Raw genomic sequence first — 21265 nt, 5'->3', positions numbered from 1 at the left:
ACAGGGTGGAGAGTGACAGGCGGAGAGTAAGGGGGTGGCGAGTGACTGGGTGTAGCATGACTGGTTGAGAGTGACAGTTGGAGAGTGTCGGCTGTGAGTGACGGGTGGAGAGAGTGACAGAGGAAGAACGACGGAGTGGAGAGTGACGGGTGGAAAGTGACAGGGCAGAGAGTGACTGCAATGGAGAGTATAAGATGGCGGAGAGTGGCGGGTGGAGAGTGACAGGTGGAGAGTGACAGGGCGGAGAGTGGTGGGGTGAATAGTGGCAGGTGGAGAGTGATGGGGCGAAGAAGGTTGGGGTGGAGAGTGGTGGGGCGGAAAGTGGCGGGTGGAGAGTGACAGGTGGAGAGTGACAGGTGGAGAGTGACAGGGCGGAGAGTGGTGGGGTGGATAGTGGCAGGTGGAGAGTGATGGGGCGGAGAAGGGTGGGGTGGAGAGTGGCGGGTGGAGAGTGACAGGTGGAGAGTGACAGGTGGAGAGTGACGAGGCGGAGAGTGGTGGGGTGGATAGTGACAGGTGGAGAGTGACAGGGCGGAGAGTGGTGGGGTGGATAGTGGCAGGTGGAGAGTGATGGGGCGGAGAGTGGTGGGGCGGAGAGTGGTGGGGTGGATAGTGGTGGGGCGGAGAGTGGTGGGGCGGAGAGTGGTGGGGCGGAGAGTGGTGGGGCGGAGAGTGGTGGGGTGGATAGTGGCAGGTGGAGAGTGATGGGGCGGAGAAGGGTGGGGTGGAGAGTGGCGGGTGGAGAGTGACAGGTGGAGAGTGACAGGTGGAGAGTGACGAGGCGGAGAGTGGTGGGGTGGAGAGTGGTGGGGCGGAGAGTGGTGGGGTGGAGAGTGGCGGGTGGAAGAAATAATGGAATATAAAGTATAATGAAGTCACTGAATTTAAGGCGTCTCCAGGCTTTTGACTGGTACTGTTTGTGATGAATAACCTTTTAAAATAAATGTTTTTTTATATTAAACTGAGAACAATCAGATGAACTGTCCCACACCGCTCCAGCAGGACATTATTCCTCAGATCTCCCACACCGTCCCCCGATATTAGCTGAGAGACATCAGAGCCGCCCCACTGCCCGTCCCCGCCTCACATTACAGCCGCCGATTCCATCATAAGCGACCTTTATCAGTGTAATGAGTGTTCTGGAGATCAGACGGCTTAATGTGCGGAGCGCCGGCGGGGGCGGCGGGGGCACCCGGCACAGAGTGGGCACAGGGCCAGGCGGCTGCAAATAGCCTGAAACGTATGAAGTCAATTCACAACCAGCGGGTCTGAGGACCAGGACTAAATATAGAAGTGTAAATACAGCCTGTAATATCACAAAGATCAAACACGTCATGCAGCAGCCGGCAGCGGGATTACACAACCAGGACACGGAGTCAACAGAGTGTAGAGCCTCTAGACTGGATATAAGATGATATAAGATGATATAAGATTGAGAGGGTTGGGTTTGGAGGTTCTACAGAATCCTGCGGCACATTTACCCACAGATGTTGCTACAGCTGGGCCTGTAGATCCTGCTCTTAATCTAAGAGACTTTTTTTATGGCAGCACTTTTATGCCGCATTAATTAACTGTACAAGGAAATATCTATACTTAAGATATCCTGTATCTGTACACTCCAGCACTCACACAAACATAATTTCAAAATTATACACACACGCACACACACACACACACACACACACACGTACACACACACACACACCTCTCGATCTGAGACAGGAACTTGGTCTCGAAGATTCCGCGGGTCTTCAGCCTCTCAGACAGTTTTCCTCGGAACAGCAGACCCCTGGTGGTGAAGTCCAGCAGCACGTTCCTCACTATCTCCCCCAGATACATCCCACTGATCATCTTCTCAAACCTAACACACACACACAGAGATAGGCACGTTATTTAACTACTATTATTCCTGTTCAGATAAATTCAGCACTGATGCAACCTCTAAGAAGACACTGGGCATGAGGCTGGCTGGATGAGCGTGTGGCTGGCTGGCTGGGTACATGGATAGCTGCCTGGGTGCATGACTGACTGGCTGGCTGGGTGCATGTGTGACTGGCTGGCTGGCTAGATGCATGGCTGGCTGGCTGCTGGGTGCGTGGATAGCTAGCTAGCTGCCTAGCTGGCTGGCTGGCTCGGTGTGTGGCTGGCTGGCTGGCTGGCTGAATAGCTAGGTGTGTGGCTGGCAGGCTGGGTGTGTGGCTGACTGGCAGAATGGCTAGGTGTGTGGCTGGTTTGCTGGCTGGGTGCGTGGCTGCATGGCTTGCTGGGCATGTGGCTCGGTAAATGGCTGGGTGCGTGGCTGCATGGCTTGCTGGGCATGTGGCTCGGTAAATGGCTGGGTGCGTGGCTGCATGGCTGGCTGGGCGTGTGGCTGGTTGGATAAAAGTTACAACTTTAATTTGTCTTTCAACACCCAGGGTACCTGTATGGACATCTGAAGCAGATGGGGATGATTCTATATGTCTGGGTGCGTGGCTGAATGTTTGGAAGTGTGGCTGGCTGGCTGGCTGGGCAGGTGTGTGGCTGGTTGGCTGGCTGGGCAGGTGTGTGGCTGGCTGAGTGGCTGGCTGGCTGGCTAGGTTGGTGGGTTTGTTGCTGGCTGGCTATGTGCATGTCTGTCCGGGTGTTTGGCTGACTGAATGGCTGGGTGCATGGCTGGATGTGTTGTGTGTTTGGCAGGATGTGTTGCTGATGGCTGGCTGGGTTTGGAACTGGTTGGCTGGCTGGTTGTGTGGCTGGCTGGGAGTGTGACGGCTGGCTGGCTGGGTGTTTTGGATATGGCAATGCAGCCAGGCAGACTAGATAATACACTGTTAATGACTGATGTGCTCATCTCATCCACTTTGATGGATTATTTAATATGAATTAGTCAGAATTTACTATGAATAATTCAGTATCTACTAAAAATGATAAACATTAAAGGGCTAAGTGCTGCAAATTCTCACTGTTCTCTCTGTTTATCCTCCTCCTCTTCACTCTGATCTGTTATCTGCTGTTATTTCTGCTTTACAAATCGCAGAAAAACAGAAAGAATAGAATACGGAATAGAGGAACATCAAACAGAATGATGGAACACTCGGTCTGAACCTCTTTCATGTTCTGATTCTGTGTTTAAACTGTATCTGTATCAGGATGTTTTTTATAACAGTGAAGATTCGACGGGAGGGTAAAGTTCACCTCTGTTTTCCCGGATTCGCCGAGCGTTCGTCCACGGCCGCGTCGAACTGCGTACAGAACTCATCCAGCTCCCCCCGATCTCCAAACACCCCCCACTCCATATTCACACACATCAGACCATCATCCCCCTCCACCAGCTCCACGTTCTCCATCTCCTCCATGTAGCAGGCGTTCGTACCCGTACCTGCAGATACAGAACGCAGAAACCATCAGTCAATTATCAAAAACTGTTACAACAACTAAAATAAGCCTTTAGTTTAGATCCTGTAGGTTCATCTATTCTGAAAGACAAGCTAAATTACACACTAATGTTACCAGGAACAGAACTAAAGCTAGCAATGAGCTAGCTAACCTTAGCAACGAGTTAGATAACACGCTAATGTTTCCAGAAAGAGAACTAAAGCTAGCAACTAGCTAGCTAATCTTAGTAATGAGCTAGCTAACCCTATCAAAGAGGTAGCTAAAATACTAATGCTACCAGGGAGAGAACTAGCAACCTTAGCAACGAGCTAGCTTACCTTAGTGATGAGCTAGCTAACCTTAGCAACGAGCTAGCTTACCTTAGTGATGAGCTAGTTAACCTTAGCAACGAGTTAGCTAACCTTAGCAATGAGCTAGCTAACCTTAGTGATGAGCTAGCTAACCTTAGCAATGAGCTAGCTAACCTTAGAAATGAGCTAAATTACACACTAATGTTCTGGGAAGAGAACTAAAGCTAGCAACGAGCTAGCTAATCTTACCAACACGCTATATTACACACTGATGTTACCAGGAAGATAAATAAAGCTAGCAACTAGCTAGCTAATCTTAGTAATGAGCGAGCTAACCTTAGCAACGAGCTAGCTTACCTTAGTGATGAGCTAGCTAACCTTAGCAACGAGCTAGCTTACCTTAGTGATGAGCTAGTTAACCTTAGCAACGAGTTAGCTAACCTTAGCAATGAGCTAGCTAACCTTAGTGATGAGCTAGCTAACCTTAGCAACGAGCTAGCTAACCTTAGAAATGAGCTAAATTATGCACTAATGTTCTGGGAAGAGAACTAAAGCTAGCAACGAGCTAGCTAATCTTACCAACACGCTATATTACACACTGATGTTACCAGGAAGATAAATAAAGCTAGCAACTAGCTAGCTAATCTTAGTAATGAGCGAGCTAACCTTAGCAACGAGCTAGCTTACCTTAGTGATGAGCTAGCTAACCTTAGCAACGAGCTAGCTTACCTTAGTGATGAGCTAGTTAACCTTAGCAACGAGTTAGCTAACCTTAGCAATGAGCTAGCTAACCTTAGTGATGAGCTAGCTAACCTTAGCAACGAGCTAGCTAACCTTAGAAATGAGCTAAATTACGCACTAATGTTCTGGGAAGAGAACTAAAGCTAGCAACGAGCTAGCTAATCTTACCAACACGCTATATTGTAAACCTTAGCGATGAGCTAGCTAACCTTAGCAACAAGCTAGCTAAAATACTAACATTACAGGGGGAGAGAACTACAATTATTGACAGGCTAGCTAACCTTAGGGATGAGCTAGCTAACCTTACCAATGAGTTATATTACACACTAATGTTATCTGGAAGAGAACTAAAGCTTGCAACGAGTTAGCTAACCTTAAAAGACGAGCTAGCTAAAATATTAATAGTACCGGGGAGAGAGGTAATATTAGTGACAAGCTAGCTAACCTTAGCGATGAGCTAGCTAACCTTAGCGATGAGCTAGCTAACCTTAACGATGAGCTAGCTAACCTTAACGACAAGCTAAACAACACACTAATGTTACCAGGAGGAGAACTAAAGCTAGCAACTAGCTAGCTAATCTTACCAACACGCTATATTACACACTGATGTTACCAGGAAGATAAATAAAGCTAGCAACTAGCTAGTAAACCTTAGCGATGAGCTAGCTAACCTTAACGATGAGCTAGCTAACCTTAACGACAAGCTAAACAACACACTAATGTTACCAGGAGGAGAACTAAAGCTAGCCACTAGCTAGCTAACCTTAACGACAACCTAGCTAAAATATTAATGCTACCAGGGAGAGAACTAACATTAGTGACAAGCTAGCTAAAATACTAATGCTACCGGATAGAGAGGTAAGATTAGTGACAAGCTAGCTAACCTTAAGGACAAGCTAAATAACACACTAATTTTACCAGGAAGAGAACTAAAGATAGCAACTAGCTAGCTAACCTTAGCGACGAACTAGCTAACCTTAGTGACAACTAGATGTTTAAGGGGAAAATGTGATATTTTTTTTACATTTTGGAATACAAATGACTGAAATTAGAATTTTTATTTTTTATTTTAATTTGCTCTCGTTTTTTGACTCGTTCTTGGTCTTGACTCAGACTCGGCTCTAGCGGTTTTGACTACAACACTAGTTGCTACAGCTGTTCTAATACTTTTCCAGCCTGTGTGATTTGCACGTGTGTCAGCAGCTTGAAGAAGCTGAATGCTGTACTGATTAGAACAGAAAGGAGGACCATAAATATCTGTGTAAAAACGCTGGGTTTCATATTTTCTTGGGTTTTTTATCAACTTGACATGCTCATCATGTTCCATCAAGCACCTGAGGATATGAAAACAGGACTGTGCTCTCTCTCACACACACACACACACACACACACACACTTCCCCAGACAAAATAAATGATCCAAGGACCTCCAAGGTCAAAACCATTAGACGAGTGTCTGGACATGATAAACTGTGAGTGTGAGTGTTTTTCTCTGTGTGTGTGAGTGTGTGTGTGTGTGTGTGTGTGTGAGAGAGAGATTGTCCTCCTTCCCTCAGTACAATGATGCGCTCCTCTCTCAATGTCTGTCAACTCGGCAGAAAGTAAGGTCCCTGTCTTACACGCCATTAAAATAGCAATACGCCAAAGTCAGAGCTCATCTGGCTCTTAAAGGGAATGGCAAAAAACATGCCCAAAACACCCATGATTAATTAATACAATTAGTACATTCCTTTTTCCATTGCGTTTTGAGCCGCACAAGGTGTACTTTTCCCGTCGTTACGATAGCAAAGACACTGACACTGGCACGCCGTAAATGAAGCTGCACGGTGCACGGTTAATGTCTCGCCCATAAACACAGCTAAAACAGGGTCTCATGAGTTTATTTCAGGTTAATTCATGTCATGCAGTGAACGATCTCTCACCAAGAGGAACACAGAGTAACTTACCCACTATCAGCCCCACCTCACAGCGCTGATCCTCATACCCACACGTCATCATCGTCCCCACCGTATCATTCACCACCGCCACCACGTCCAGATCAAACTCCTGAACAGAGAGAGAGAGAGAGAGATCAATAGAGAAAATATTAATTTATTCAATAATAAATAAACACACCAAAACCACTGTACTGTACTGACACCAGGTTCTAATATAGAGATAATCATATAGATCATATTACAATAGTAATTAATGTCTAATTAACCTTAGTGATTTGTTAATGTATGCATTGATGTTTTTTTATTCTTCAATTAACCAATAAATTAATTAATTACTGTAATTTACTATGGACATGCCAATAAAGCTTAGAGTAAAAAAGTAAAAGAGAAAGATAGAAAGTGACTGACAGACAGAGAGACAGACAGACAGACGGTAACTAATGTCTAATTAACCTTAGTGATTTGTTAAAGTATGCATTGATGTTTTTATTTTCTTCAATTACTTGATTAATGACAGACAGACAGACAGACAGACAGACAGACAGACAGACAGACAGACAGACAGACAGATAGATAGATAGATAGTAATTAATGTCTAATTAAACTTAGTAATCTGTTAATATATGCATTGATGTTTTTATTTTCTTCAATTACTTAATTAATGACAGACAGACAGACAGACAGACAGACAGACAGATAGATAGATAGATAGATAGATAGATAGATAGAAAGATAGATAGAAGGTAATTCATGTCTAATTAACCTTAGTGATTTGTTAATGTTAGGGTTTTTATTTTCTTCAATTATTTTTTTTATTTGGCATGCCAATAAAGCTTAGAGAGTTAGAAAAGCTTAGAAGATTAGAGAGATAGAGAGAGAGAGAGAGAGAGAGAGAGAGCTAGAAAGAGAGAGAGAGAGAGAGAGAGAGAGAGAGAGAGAGAGAGAGAGAGAGAGATAGAAAAATGTATTCATTTATTTAGTAATAAACACACCAAATCCACTGTACTGCACGGACACCATATTCTAATACAGAAATAATCATATAAATCATATAACTTCAAGGTAATTATATAATCTACCTTTAGTGGATTATGTATGTATGCATTATATATTCTTAAATTAACCAATTAATTATTTAATTAATTACTGTAATGTACTATGTTCATGCTAAAAAGGCATTGAAATAGAGAGGAAGAGAGAGAGAGAGAAAGAGAGAGAAAGAGAGAGAGAATTTATTATTTTTTTCAGTGATACACACCAAAACCCCTGTACTGTACTGTACTGTACTGTACTGACACCATTATCTAATAAAGAGATTATCATATAGATCATATAGCTTCAATATAATAACATAATCTATACACATATCCAAACAGTCAATGCCAATAGTAATTTATGTCTAATTTATGTCCTTGAATTAACCCGTAAATTATATATATATATATATATATATAAATTAATTAATTAATTATTTAATTAATTAATTAATTAATTAATGCTTTGGCAAGACTATAGTATGGCCATGCCAATAGAGCTTCTTTAAATAAAAAAAAATGAAAGAGAGAGAGAGAGAGATAGACACACACACACACACACCTCCATGCGGTGAATGGCGTCTTTCAGGAGGGCGGCGACGTCCTCGCCCTCGCAGCCTGTAGCCTTGAAGCCTTTAGTCCATTTCAGCAGAATCCCCTGCAGTACAGAGGGGGCGGAGCCAGCATCAGTACAGCACATAAATCACACACAACGTTTTAAGTCTAAACAAATAAAAATGTTTAGTGCAAAATAACTACTTAGCAAAAATGTGTAAAATAATAAAAACTATATAAAGTAGTGCGCACACCATACCTAGCTTTAGTTTGAGTAAAGCAGGTAGTTTCACACTTTTTTCTCTGTGAACACTTTTGAGTCTTTATTTACTGATATTATTTGGTTTGAAACATCATACAAATATGTTTGAAGCACTAAAGGTAAATAATATTGGTTGTGGAAAAGCAAATTGCACGTATTTATTTTTTTTATTGTGGAAAAAATCCCTTTTCAACACTTTGAGGAATCAGTGGTGATGATGAAATCATGTGAATATACTGTAAATACAACTATGTGTTTTGAGTAAAAAAAATATAATAATAGAGTTATAATGGATATTTTATTTTATTTATTAGAAAGAGTAAGCTCCGCCCTTTCTAACCATATATGGATTATGTTTGAGGACACTAAGAACACAAGGTGAGATTTTTGACAAAAAATCTGTCCATCGGTTCTAAGGGTTAATAAAGCTGCGGTGAAGAATATTGAAGAATAAATCAGGTGAATTAATAAATGAATGCATAAATCCTGATATTTAATTATTTAGAAGTATTTTATCCTCTCCAGAAACACAGATGCTGTGAAGTATCGTAGGGAAACGTCTTCAGCATTGGCATGACCACAGAAAACGCAGAAATGGTTTAAAATAAGCTTAAAACTTGTATTTTAAAAGTGCGCCGAAATCTGCACCCCCGCCATGAAAAGCACCCCCTCTCTGAAGCGTGTTTCTAAATAAAGTTAGCTGAAGCTTTTAACTCCACTTTTATCAAGAAGATTGAAAGTGCCAAGAGGTGTGGTTTTCATGACGAGGGTGCAGATTTTACCACTATACTATGGTGCTGAATTCAGCACCCCCGCCAGGAAAAGCACCACCTCTCGGGACAGGCTGCTGGTGATGTCTCTTTTTTCCTTATTTCTTACGAGTCAGTGTAGTCGGAACAGTTTAGAACAGTATCTTGGGTATTTTCTTCCATGTTCTAATTACAGTTAAAGCCAAGACGACGTGGGTGTGCGCTCCAAAGAGAGGGTGCTTTTCCTGGCAGGGGTGCTGAATTCAGCACAACACCGGCTTTACACGCGAGGTCAGTGATGAGATGCCCTGTGATTCCCACCCCTACTGTACAGAAAAAGGACACAAATGATAACAATCCAATAATAAAACAGAGACTTTATTATGTCTAATCAACGTTTTAGCCATCAAAATATATATTGCAATTTGATGCATAAATAGCATAAAAACTTCCGGCGCTGACGCGAGTGGCTGCCTGTTCCAGTAGCTCTGTCTCTTTTGTTTACGTATCTTTTGCACTGATAATTTAAATCATTATATAACGTGTAATAATAATAATGTGTATCTGCACTTTCTGTATGGCTGACATCAGTTATCCTCACTTTATGCACTTTATCAACTGGTGTTCACTGTCTATTGTTCAACTGCACTACCTCCATTCTCCATTAACACACACACTAAACACTGTATTTTTATACTCTATATTCTATATTTTATTTGATTGTATTTATATGTATCTTTTTATCTTTATATTTTATATATTTTATTTTGTAACTTTGTGTATTCAATTTGTAACTTTGTGTATTATAGCTGCTGCTGGATGTCTAGAATTTCCCCTCGGGGATCAATAAATTATGTATGTATGTATGTATGTATCTATCTATCTAAAAAAAAACAAAAAAAAAAACATTGTGGCTTTTGTTTGAAATCCAGCAAAAAAATTCTAAACAGCTCAATAATAAATAGATTACTTCTTTGCAAAAGTGGCAAAAACACAAAACCTTGGGTTTATGTTGCCTTCCATTCTTCTTAAAACTGTGATTTGGAGAGAAAACAAAGCGCAGAAAGTCGCAGAATGAAGTTCAAAGGTCTGAAAGGTTTGCGTGGGTTTGAGTTATTTGGCTTTTTATTAAAACGTTGTGACTTTATTTTCAGCCCTCAAATTAAGGAAAAATTGGCAAAAATCTAAACAGCTCAACACTGAAGAAATTACGTCTTTGTTAAAGAGTGAAAAGTAAAGTGTTGGCAGTGACACAACAATTTTAGGAGCTAGTCGTCTAATAGTCCTTGGGTTTAATTGAGATTTTTTTGTGTAAAGATTTAGTTTTTCTGCCTTTTCTCCCAATTAGTTTGGCTGATTGTTCAACTCATTCAGCCGCTACTGAGCTGTATATTCTACTGTACCCGACCAGAGAGAAACAGCAAGGCCAATTGTCATGCAGCTGATGGCAAGCTGCATGACCGGGATTCGAATCAGCAATTTCCCACGATTACAGTGGCAGCCCTTTAGACGGCTGGACTTAACTGAGACTTTAACACAAAGGCCTCACTTTTGACAAACCTTGAATTATTGATTGCCTCTTTTAATGAATTTGAATTGTGCTAGTTTTATTATTATTTATTTAGCTACATTTGGGAACAAATAGGGTTTAAATGTGTAAAAGTTTTAAGTGAATTTGGATGTTTATTAACGTTATGATGCTTTTTTTTCACCCCCAAGAAAAAAGAAAAAAAAATGTCAAAAATCAAAACAGCTCAACGCTGAATAGATTACTTCTTTAAACAGCGTTAAAGGTAAGGCTTTAGTGTTAATATGACAATTTTAGAATTTTAGTCCTCTTTAACTCAAAACAATGAAAAATAAAATGCTTCTCTGGTGAGCTTTTGTTTACATTTCTCCCCTGTCTCTCTCTGCCACGCTTGTCGTGACTTTCGTTTACGCCCATTCCTGGGCTCCCTATCTCCTTATAAGGGCGTTTTTTCCCGGATGTGTCCCAATTCACTAGCCTTGGCGTGTAGCGGTAGTGTATTAGAGCGCGGCCCTGGCGGCCCGGGTTGGATCCCGCTTGAGGAGCAGTGTGTTTATTTATTTAGTTATTTTTTTATTATTATTTCTTCTTGGGTTTACCTGCTTGGAGATCAACTGTTCTGCAACTGGGTTCAACAACCCTCTGGGCTGGAGAGCTACAAACTTTCCTCCTCCATTGTCTTCCACTGACACAGAGTGTCTCAACTGTCCTTTCATTCCATCTCTCTCTCTCCCTCCATCATCTCATCTCAATAACACAATTAACACGTCCGTTCACGTGAGCGTGAGCCGAGCTTTGATATGCAGTATTCTGGCGGTTTCTCGTGAGAGACGGATGTGAGATATAAACCCAGAGACACAGCGGGATTGTTTTCTAGTGTCTCTCTGTTTTCAGAACGACGCCTCTCATCCTTTCTTTCAGACGCTTCATAAAAACAGAGAGTTCTGCTGTTCCCCCGACAGCAGCGTGAGACAGAGAAATAAACCATCACATTCATTTCCAGCAGCACTGGGGCTCACAATAGCATACACACACACCTCACACACTCATACACACACCTCACACACTCCACACACAGCACTATCCACACTGACCCGTATCCTGTGGGACTCGTTTCGGAGGTTCTGGGGTTCTGGGGTTGAGTTGAGGTTATTCGCAGCTGAAAGGTAATTTATTTGGGATTTTACGGATCTGATACGAGAATTTATCTGTAAAATAATATCGCAGTTCTCAGACATCTGTTCTGTTCTGGATTTAGAGACGATTCAGTGTTAATTCAGCCCAAAATCTTCATTCAGAACATCTCTAAAGAAGCAGAAGCATTGAGACGGGCGTGATACTTCTCATTAAGTGCTTTGAAAAAAGTGACAATAAAAAAAATAAATATATAATAATAATAATATTAGCATGGATAACAGTATACTTGCAGGTTGTGAAGCTATGTAGTTGCTTTGGTATCTGTAATGGCTGCGAAGCTGTTGCGACATGGTTGCTAGGTGGTTGCTAAGATGTTGCTATGGTATCCAACTATGCAGCAACAGCATAGCAACCACTACAGATAACCCTACAGCACCTTAGCATCCAGCTGGCAATACCTTACCGCCACCCAAATACCATGTACAAAAAGCATAGCAACCACTATGGATAGCCCTGCAGCACCTTAGCAACCACCTAGCAACACCTTTGCAACCAACCAACAACCTTGTGGCAACAGATAGCAACCACTACGTATACCGGACTTTTCTTCACGCTAAGACTCGCAGTGACAGACTGATGATACCAGCGGAAATTTGAAGGTATTTCCTGTATCTATAATCAATATAAACTCATCCTAAAACTCATTAATATCCATTAGCAACAACCTAGCAACCCCTCAGCAACCACCTAGCAACACCTTTGCAACCACTTAGGAACATCTTAGCAACCACCTTGGACAACATGACAACACCTTAGCAACCACCTAGCAACCCCTCAGCGACAGCTTAGCAACCAGCTCGTAACACCGTAGCAATCACCTTGGACACCATGACAACACCTTAGCAACCACCCCAGACACCATAGCAACACCTTCAGTAATCACTTAGAAACTACTTAGCAACATTATAGCAAACGCCATGGATACCATAGAAACAGCTCACAGCTCAGGAACTCAGGACACCTTAGCAACCACCAAGCAATGCTTTAGCAACCACCTAACAACACATTAGCAACCATCCCGGGCACCATAGGAACATCTTATCAACCCCCTAGCAACACCTTATCTACAACCTAGCAACACTCTAGCCATCTCCTTGGTCAGCATAGCAACTACTTAACATCATAGCAACCACCATGGACACCATAGGAACACCTTAGAAACCACCTAGCTACACCTTAGCAACCATCTACCAACACCTTAGAAATCACCTCGGTCACCGTAACATCTTAGCAACCACATAACAACTCCTTGGCAACCACCTAGCACCACCTTAGCTACAACCTAGCAACCACCTTGGTCAGCATAGCAACCACCAAGCAACACATTAGCAACCACCTCAGACTGCATAGCAACACCTTTAGCAATCACCTAGAAACTACTTAGCAATGTTTTAGCAACAACCTAGCAACACCTTAGCAACCACCTAGAAACACCTTATCTGCAACCTAGCAACACCCTAGCAACCACATCGGTCACCATAACAACCACCTAGCTACACATTAGAAACAACTTTGCAACCACCTATTGACACCATAGCAACACCTTTAGAAATCACCTGGAAACTACTTGGCAACATCCTATCAACCACCATGGAAACCATAGGAACAACTTTGCAACCAACAAGCAATATCATGGCAACACCTTAGCAACCATCTAGCTTTTGAGGAAAAGTTTTATCACTGAAATCAGTCTCTGAGTTTCTGCAGGAAGTGTAATATAATACAGTATAAATATATGTATTATGTGTTTATACTGACCTGGTCAAGCCGTGTCTGATGGCAGGGGAAGGAGAAGGTGAAGCCCAGCGGCAGCGACGCCCCCTTCAGTCCCATATACTCCAGAAAATCCCCAATGCAGTGAACTATGTGATCAAACAGCTATAAAATAAAATATATAATAAAAAACATGCTTAGAAAATGTTTAGATACAAACACACACACACACACACATATATATATATACATATAAAAAACATTTCAAGCCCTACAGTTACAGAAGGTCACACTTGTGTTCGCTCACCACCTACTCACCAACATCCCTGAAAACCTCAGAACATTCATTCAGACGTTTCAGACGCTGAAACGTTACATAACCCAAGACACGACACAGCCAGGCCTTGATGCATCTCTCATAAAGTGCATCTTTCATAAAAACTTCTGACCAAGAGAAGCAGTGCTCTCACTTTACACCAGAGACACACAGAGGTGAAAGAGGAGGCACGTAATCGTGAAGCGGAATCATGAAAACTATAGTTTAACAAAAGTTTTCATAATTTTAATCAAATAAAAATCTAAAAAAGAAAGTAAAAGTGGGATGTGCAAAAGTATTCAGCCCCCCAGTATCAATATCATGTCACTGCAATTACAGCTGCAGGTCTTTTGGTTTTGGTGGTCTGATCTAAACCATTTTAAACCACTGTAGCTCTGGCTGTATTATGTTTAGGGTCATCGTCTTGTCGGAAGGTCTCAAGTCTTTTACAGCCTCCAACGGCTTTTATTTGTCCAGGATTGTTCTGTATTTATGTATCTCCATCCATCTTCCATCCATCAAAGCATCCCCACAGCATGATGCTGCCACCACCATGTTTCACAGTGGGGATCAAGGTTTGTTCAGGATGATGAGCAGTGTTAATATTTTTCCTGCTTTTTTTTTTGCATTTAGGCACCTTCTTCCACATGTTTGCTGTGTTTCTGTATGGATTGTGGTCGACACTTTTTACGTCTTTCTTTCAACAATGTTTTTCTTCTTCCACTCTTCCATAAAGACCAAATTTGTGGAGAGCAGGACTTAAGAGCAGAGCAGGACTTGCTACAGGCGAGAGACGGTCGCTACAGGCGAGAGGCGGTTGTTAAAGGCGAGAGACGGTCGCTACAGGCGAGAGACGGTCGCTACATTCGAGAGACGGTCGCTACAGGCGAGAGACGGTTGCTACAGGCGAGAGACGGTCGCTACATTCGAGAGACGGTCGCTACAGGCAAGAGACGGTCGCTACATTCGAGAGACGGTCGCTACAGGCGAGAGACGGTCGCTACATTCGAGAGACGGTCGCTACATTCGAGAGATGGTCGCTACATTCGAGAGACGGTCGCTACAGCAGGCGAGAGACGGTTGCTACAGGCGAGAGCCCGGGCAGACAGAGCCGGCAAGCCAATCGCTCCAAGCGAGAGACGGTCACTACGGGCGAGAGACGGTCGACTTTTGTTCATTGTTTTTTGGAATGCTTTAAAAGTTTGGAATATGATTTTATAATCTTACCCTGCTTAAAACTTTATCTCTGATCTGTCTGGTGAGATCCTTTCTTGGTCTTCATGATGCTTCATGTTTGTTCACTAGTGTTCACCAAAGAACCACTGAGGCCTTTAAAGAACAACCGGATTAAGTTGGATTAATTGACTCATTAGGTTAATAGACTTCTGAAGTCGATTGATTGCACTGGATTTTATTTAGGGTGCTGAATACTTTTGCAAGCCACTGTACATTAAAGTTGCTAAAAGCATTGAACTAGAATGTGTTTCCACACTTCCATCTTCAGATATATATTTCTGAGTCTTTTGTGGAGGTTTTCTATCATTTTCCAGAAAATGATACCATTTTCCACCGAGGACACACTGTACCATTTAGATAAACATAAATAAAACTCAAGGAGCGAAAGGGGCTCACATGCAAGGAGGCGCAAGAGTGCTGTCGCGTGTCAGAAAGCTCGTCAGCACTTTAAACCCTGAGTCCCAACTGTAGGCGCAATTTTTTTCTTGGAGAGTGGACTCTCAGTGCAGAGTGTTACGCTACGCTCTCGCGCCTTGAGGTTGAGAGAGCGGTTACGTGTTAATTGTGAAAGGAGATGCTAGAGTGTAACTCGCACTACAGAGTACGCTACAGCACACTAATGGACTTTTTTAAAAGCTGACAAGAGCTGACGAGAGCGATGTTTGAGAGGTGAGATTGCTGTCGCGCATCAGAACACTCGTCAGCACTTTAAACCTTGAGTCCCATATGTTGTCGTAATTATTCTTGGTGACTGGACCCCTTAGAGCAGGATGTTACGGTACGCTCTCGCGCATTGAGGTTGAGAGAGCGGTTACGGGTTAATTGTGAAAGGAGATGCTAGAGTGTAACTCTTGCTGCAGAGTGGAGCTGCTTTATGCTACAGGACACTAATTGACTTTTGAAAGCTAGCGAGAGCTAACGAGAGCTGGCGAGCGATGTTTGAGAGGTGAGAGTGCTGTCGCTTGTCAGAAAGCTTGTCAGCACTTTAAACCTTGAGTCCCAAATGTAGTCTTAATTATTCTTGGTGAGTGGACCCCTTAGAGCAGGGTGTTACAGTACGCTCTCGCACTTTGAGGTTGAGAGAGCAGTTACATGTTATTTGTAAAAGGAGATGCAAGAGTTTAACTCGCACTGCAGAGTCAGCTGTTGAAAGCTGACGAGAGCGATGTTTGAGAGGTGAGAGTGCTGTCGCGCATCAGAACGCTTGTCAGCACTTTAAACCCTGAGTCTCAACTTTGGATGCAATTTTTGTGTTACGGCACGCTCTCGCGCTTTGAGGTTGAGAGAGCGGTTAGCGGTTAATTGTAAATTTAATTTGTCTGTTCCACCTTAAATCAGGGTTCTTGCTCCATTTTAAAAGTCAAATTTAATGCTTTTTAAGACATCAATAAATAGAATTAAAGGCTCAAAAATGTAGTCATAACTTAAATAATTTATTGTATTGAAAATTAAAACTTAACCTTTCCTATTTGTTATCAATTTTCTTTTTCAATTTTGTTCTATTATGATGCAGAACATGTTAGCATGTTAGCTAGCTCACCGCTAATGTTAGCTAGCTCTCTGCTAACCCTAGTTTTCTCCCCAATAATGTAGCTTACTCGCCGCTAACGTTACTTTGTGAGCTAACTTGCTGCTAATGTTAACTCAGATAACTTTAGCTCTCTCCCTGTTAATGTTAGCTAGCTCTCTGCTATATTAGCTAGCTCTACGCTAACCTTAGTTCTCTCTTTAGTATTGTTAGTTAGCTCGCCGCTGATGTTAACTCCACTAACCATAGTTCTCTCCCCAGTAACGTTAGCTAGCTTGCCATTAATGTTAGCTAGCTCTCTGCTAACCCTAGTTTTCTCCCCAATAATGTAGCTTACTCGCCACTAACGTTACTTTGTGAGCTAACTTGCTGCTAATGTTAACTCAGATAACTTTAGCTCTCTCCCTGTGAATGTTAGCTAGCTCTCTGCTATATTAGCTAGCTCTACGCTAACCTTAGTTCTCTCTTTAGTATTGTTAGTTAGCTCGCCGCTGATGTTAACTCCACTAACCATAGTTCTCTCCCCAGTAACGTTAGCTAGCTTGCCATTAATGTTAGCTAGCTCTACGCTAACCTTAGTTCTCTCCTCAGTAACGTTAGCTAGCTCTACGCTAACCTTAGTTCTCTCCTCAGTAACGTTAGCTAGCTCTACGCTAACCTTAGTTCTCTCCTCAGTAACATTAGCTAGCTCTCTGCTAACCTTAGTTCTCTCCTCAGTAACGTTAGCTAGCTCTCTGCTAACCTTAGTTCTCTCCTCAGTAACGTTAGCTAGCTTGCCGTTAATGTTAGCTAGCTCTACACTAACCTTAGTTCTCTCCCCAGTAACGTTAGCTAGCTCACTGCTAATGTTAGCCAGCTCTATGCTAACCTTAGTTTTCTCCTCAGTAACGTTAGCTAGCTCACTGCTAATGTTAGCCAGCTCTATGCTAACCTTAGTTTTCTCCTCAGTAACGTTAGCTAGCTCACTGCTAATGTTAGCCAGCTCTACGCTAACCTTAGTTCTCTCCTCAGTAACATTAGCTAGCTCTACACTAACCTTAGTTCTCTCCTCAGTAATATTAGCTAGCTCTACGCTAACCTTAGTTCTCTCCTCAGTAACGTTAGCTAGCTCTCCACTAACCTTAGTTCTCTCCTCAGTAACGTTAACTAGCTCTACGCTAGCCTTAGTTCTCTCCTCAGTAACGTTAGCTAGCTCTACGGTAACCTTAGTTCTCTCCTCAGTAACGTTAGCTAGCTCTACGCTAACCTTAGTTCTCTCCTCAGTAACATTAGCTAGCTCTACGCTAGCCTTAGTTCTCTCCTCAGTAACGTTAGCTAGCTCTACGGTAACCTTAGTTCTCTCCTCAGTAACGTTAGCTAGCTCTACGCTAACCTTAGTTCTCTCCTCAGTAACATTAGCTAGCTCTACGCTAGCCTTAGTTCTCTCCTCAGTAACGTTAGCTAGCTCTACGCTAACCTTAGTTCTCTCCTCAGTAACGTTAGCTAGCTCTACGCTAACCTTAGTTCTCTCCTCAGTAACGTTAGCTAGCTCTACGCTAACCTTAGTTCTCTCCTCAGTAACGTTAGCTAGCTCTACGCTAACCTTAGTTCTCTCCTCAGTAACGTTAGCTAGCTCTACGCTAACCTTAGTTCTCTCCTCAGTAACGTTAGCTAGCTCTACGCTAACCTTAGTTCTCTCCTCAGTAACGTTAGCTAGCTCTACGCTAACCTTAGTTCTCTCCTCAGTAACGTTAGCTAGCTCTCTGCTAACCTTAGTTCTCTCCTCAGTAACATTAGCTAGCTCTACGCTAGCCTTAGTTCTCTCCTCAGTAACATTAGCTAGCTCTACGCTAACCTTAGTTCTCTCCTCAGTAACGTTAGCTAGCTCTACGCTAACCTTAGTTCTCTCCTCAGTAATGTTAGCTAGCTCTACGCTAACCTTATTTCTCTCCTCAGTAATGTTAGCTAGCTCTACGCTAACCTTAGTTCTCTCCTCAGTAACATTAGCTAGCTCTACGCTAACCTTAGTTCTCTCCTCAGTAACGTTAGCTAGCTCTCTGCTAACCTTAGTTCTCTCCTCAGTAACGTTAGCTAGCTCTACGCTAACCTTAGTTCTCTCCTCAGTAACGTTAACTAGCTCTACGCTAACCTTAGTTCTCTCCTCAGTAACGTTAGCTAGCTCTACACTAACCTTAGTTTTCTCCTCAGTAATATTAGCTAGCTCTACGCTAACCTTAGTTTTCTCCTCAGTAATATTAGCTAGCTCTACGCTAACCTTAGTTCTCTCCTCAGTAACGTTAGCTAGCTCTCCACTAACCTTAGTTCTCTCCTCAGTAACGTTAGCTAGCTCTACGCTAGCCTTAGTTCTCTCCTCAGTAACGTTAGCTAGCTCTACGGTAACCTTAGTTCTCTCCTCAGTAACGTTAGCTAGCTCTACGCTAACCTTAGTTCTCTCCTCAGTAACATTAGCTAGCTCTACGCTAGCCTTAGTTCTCTCCTCAGTAACGTTAGCTAGCTCTACGGTAACCTTAGTTCTCTCCTCAGTAACGTTAGCTAGCTCTACGCTAACCTTAGTTCTCTCCTCAGTAACATTAGCTAGCTCTACGCTAGCCTTAGTTCTCTCCTCAGTAACGTTAGCTAGCTCTACGGTAACCTTAGTTCTCTCCTCAGTAACGTTAGCTAGCTCTACGCTAACCTTAGTTCTCTCCTCAGTAACGTTAGCTAGCTCTACGCTAACCTTAGTTCTCTCCTCAGTAACATTAGCTAGCTCTACGCTAGCCTTAGTTCTCTCCTCAGTAACGTTAGCTAGCTCTACGCTAACCTTAGTTCTCTCCTCAGTAACGTTAGCTAGCTCTACGCTAACCTTAGTTCTCTCCTCAGTAACGTTAGCTAGCTTGCCGCTGATGTTAACTCCCCTAGCCTTAGTTCTGCCCCCAGTAAATTTAAGACAATAAGATTTTAATTCAAGACATTTAAAGACTTTTTAAGGACCCGCGGGAACCCTGTTAATGCTGCAGCTTCTGCTGTCTGTTGCACCATTTAAGGTGGAACAGGAAAGTTAGCTATCTGTTGAGCTACTGAGACAAACAACTAGTGATTGATTTTGTATGCTTGTTATAAAGAAATTTGACATAAAACATTGAAACTATGCATTAATTATGGCAATATAGTGTTTTATATAATGCTAATTGCTTGAGCAATTACAAAAGTTCAGCTGTTTGCAATGATCAATAATTTCCTTTTCTTTTAGGTTAGAAAAATTCGTAGTCAATAAGAAGGTTTCTCTAAGGTAAAAGTCTTATCCGTTTTTTTTAGATTAGAAAAATTCGTAGCTGGTGAGACGTTTTTTCTATGTTAAAAGTCCTAACCCTTTTTTTAGATTAGAAAAATTTGTAGCTGGCTGCTATTGTAAATAAGAAATTGTTCTTAATGATTTGCCTGGTAAAATAAAGGTTTAAAAAGAAAAGCTGGTGAGAAGATTTTTTCTATGTTAAGTCCTATCGTTTTTTTTTTTTTTAGGTTAGAAAAATTTGTAAAAATATTTCTATGTTAAAAATGACAAAAGTTGATCTGTAAATGAGATGCACTAGTGTATCTGCGCTGTGAGAGATGGTGAATCTGAGCGTACCTCCTCCCCGGTTCCCTGCATGATGTCCTGAGAGATGGTGTAGATCTTGTTGTGCATCTCCACACTGCGGCGTTTCCCGCTCCGCACTCGAACCAGCAGCACCCGGAAATTAGTCCCGCCCAGATCCAGAGCCAGGAAGTCCCCTCTCTCTGTAGAGCAGATACACCAGAGTTCATACTCACCAGAGTTCACACTCCATCAGGATAAATCTGTTCAACTGCACCTGAAAAGCTCTGCTTATTACATGCTATTTTTCAATTAAGCTCAGTTCCTGCTAAGTGGTTGCTATGCTGTTGCTATGACTGGATTCTAAGGTGTTACTATGAAATCCATGGTATTTGTTATAGTGTTGCTCGGTGTTTGAGCTAAGGTGTTTCTATGGTATCTAGGTGGTGGTTGCTATGGTGAAAATAAAACTGCATCTGATTAAAAATTTGCATGTAAACACGAATCGCACCATCAGATCAAACAATTTAGGGTTGAAACTTTGTCGATATCTCAAAAACTGAGGGACTAATTACTCAGAATAATTTGGTGGTAAGTTGGTGGGAAGGTTTCTCCAAGTTTAAAATTCTGTCTGTTTTTTTTATGTAAAATTTTTTTGTAGTCGTTGTGTAAGGTTTCCTTTACGTTAAAAGTCCTGTCTATATTTACTAGGGGTGTCACGATTCTCTAAATCCTCGATTCGATTTCATTTTCGATTTGAGGGTCACGATTCGATTCGATTCTCGATTTTCTTGTTTTTTTTTCTTGTTATTATTTTATGCCTCATAAAATTTAAATAATATATTTATTATTATTATTATTATTATTATTATTATTATAAATATTATAAATATTATTATTTATTAAGATATATATGGTAATGCCATCTAGTGACTTTTTTTGGTAGCAACAGTGTGCACTATTAAAACAAGCAGTTTATCAGAGCTGTGTGTGGATGGCTGGTGAAACTGCTCATTACATGAAGCTGCAGTTCTTCATCCAACCACTAGCAGCAGCAGCACCCCGCTCTCTTCACTCAGTCACTACTTCAGTACAGCCCAGCCACGGGCTACAGAGCTCAGCCAGTCCGTTTTTACTGTTTCTGTAAACAAATAAAGGTTTTAACCCCACTAACCGGATAATACAGCTCACTACAGTTCATCTTTCAGCCCAAGCAGCTAACAGCAGCAGGTTAGAACAGCCGACACGC

The 21265-nt window shown here is 42.1% G+C and overlaps 1 protein-coding gene across 1 annotated transcript in view; it reads right to left on the bottom strand.

Moving 5' to 3' along the window:
• The window catches only part of hk2 (hexokinase 2), a 73875-nt gene that overhangs the window by 9479 nt on the left and 43131 nt on the right, over positions 1 to 21265 (bottom strand). The window contains exons 11-16 of the mRNA XM_049470726.1: positions 20071 to 20219; positions 13429 to 13548; positions 7942 to 8037; positions 6355 to 6454; positions 3178 to 3361; positions 1706 to 1861 (exon numbers count right to left, since the gene is read on the bottom strand). Coding sequence (XP_049326683.1) covers positions 1706 to 1861; positions 3178 to 3361; positions 6355 to 6454; positions 7942 to 8037; positions 13429 to 13548; positions 20071 to 20219 — 805 coding nt within the window. The remainder of the gene's footprint in view (positions 1 to 1705; positions 1862 to 3177; positions 3362 to 6354; positions 6455 to 7941; positions 8038 to 13428; positions 13549 to 20070; positions 20220 to 21265) is intronic.

The sequence above is a fragment of the Astyanax mexicanus genome, chromosome 22 (assembly GCF_023375975.1).
Source record: "Astyanax mexicanus isolate ESR-SI-001 chromosome 22, AstMex3_surface, whole genome shotgun sequence".
Lineage (NCBI taxonomy): Eukaryota > Metazoa > Chordata > Actinopteri > Characiformes > Acestrorhamphidae > Astyanax > Astyanax mexicanus.
Note: the sequence above shows the minus strand (reverse complement) of the source record. Positions and strands in the feature narration are given on the sequence as shown.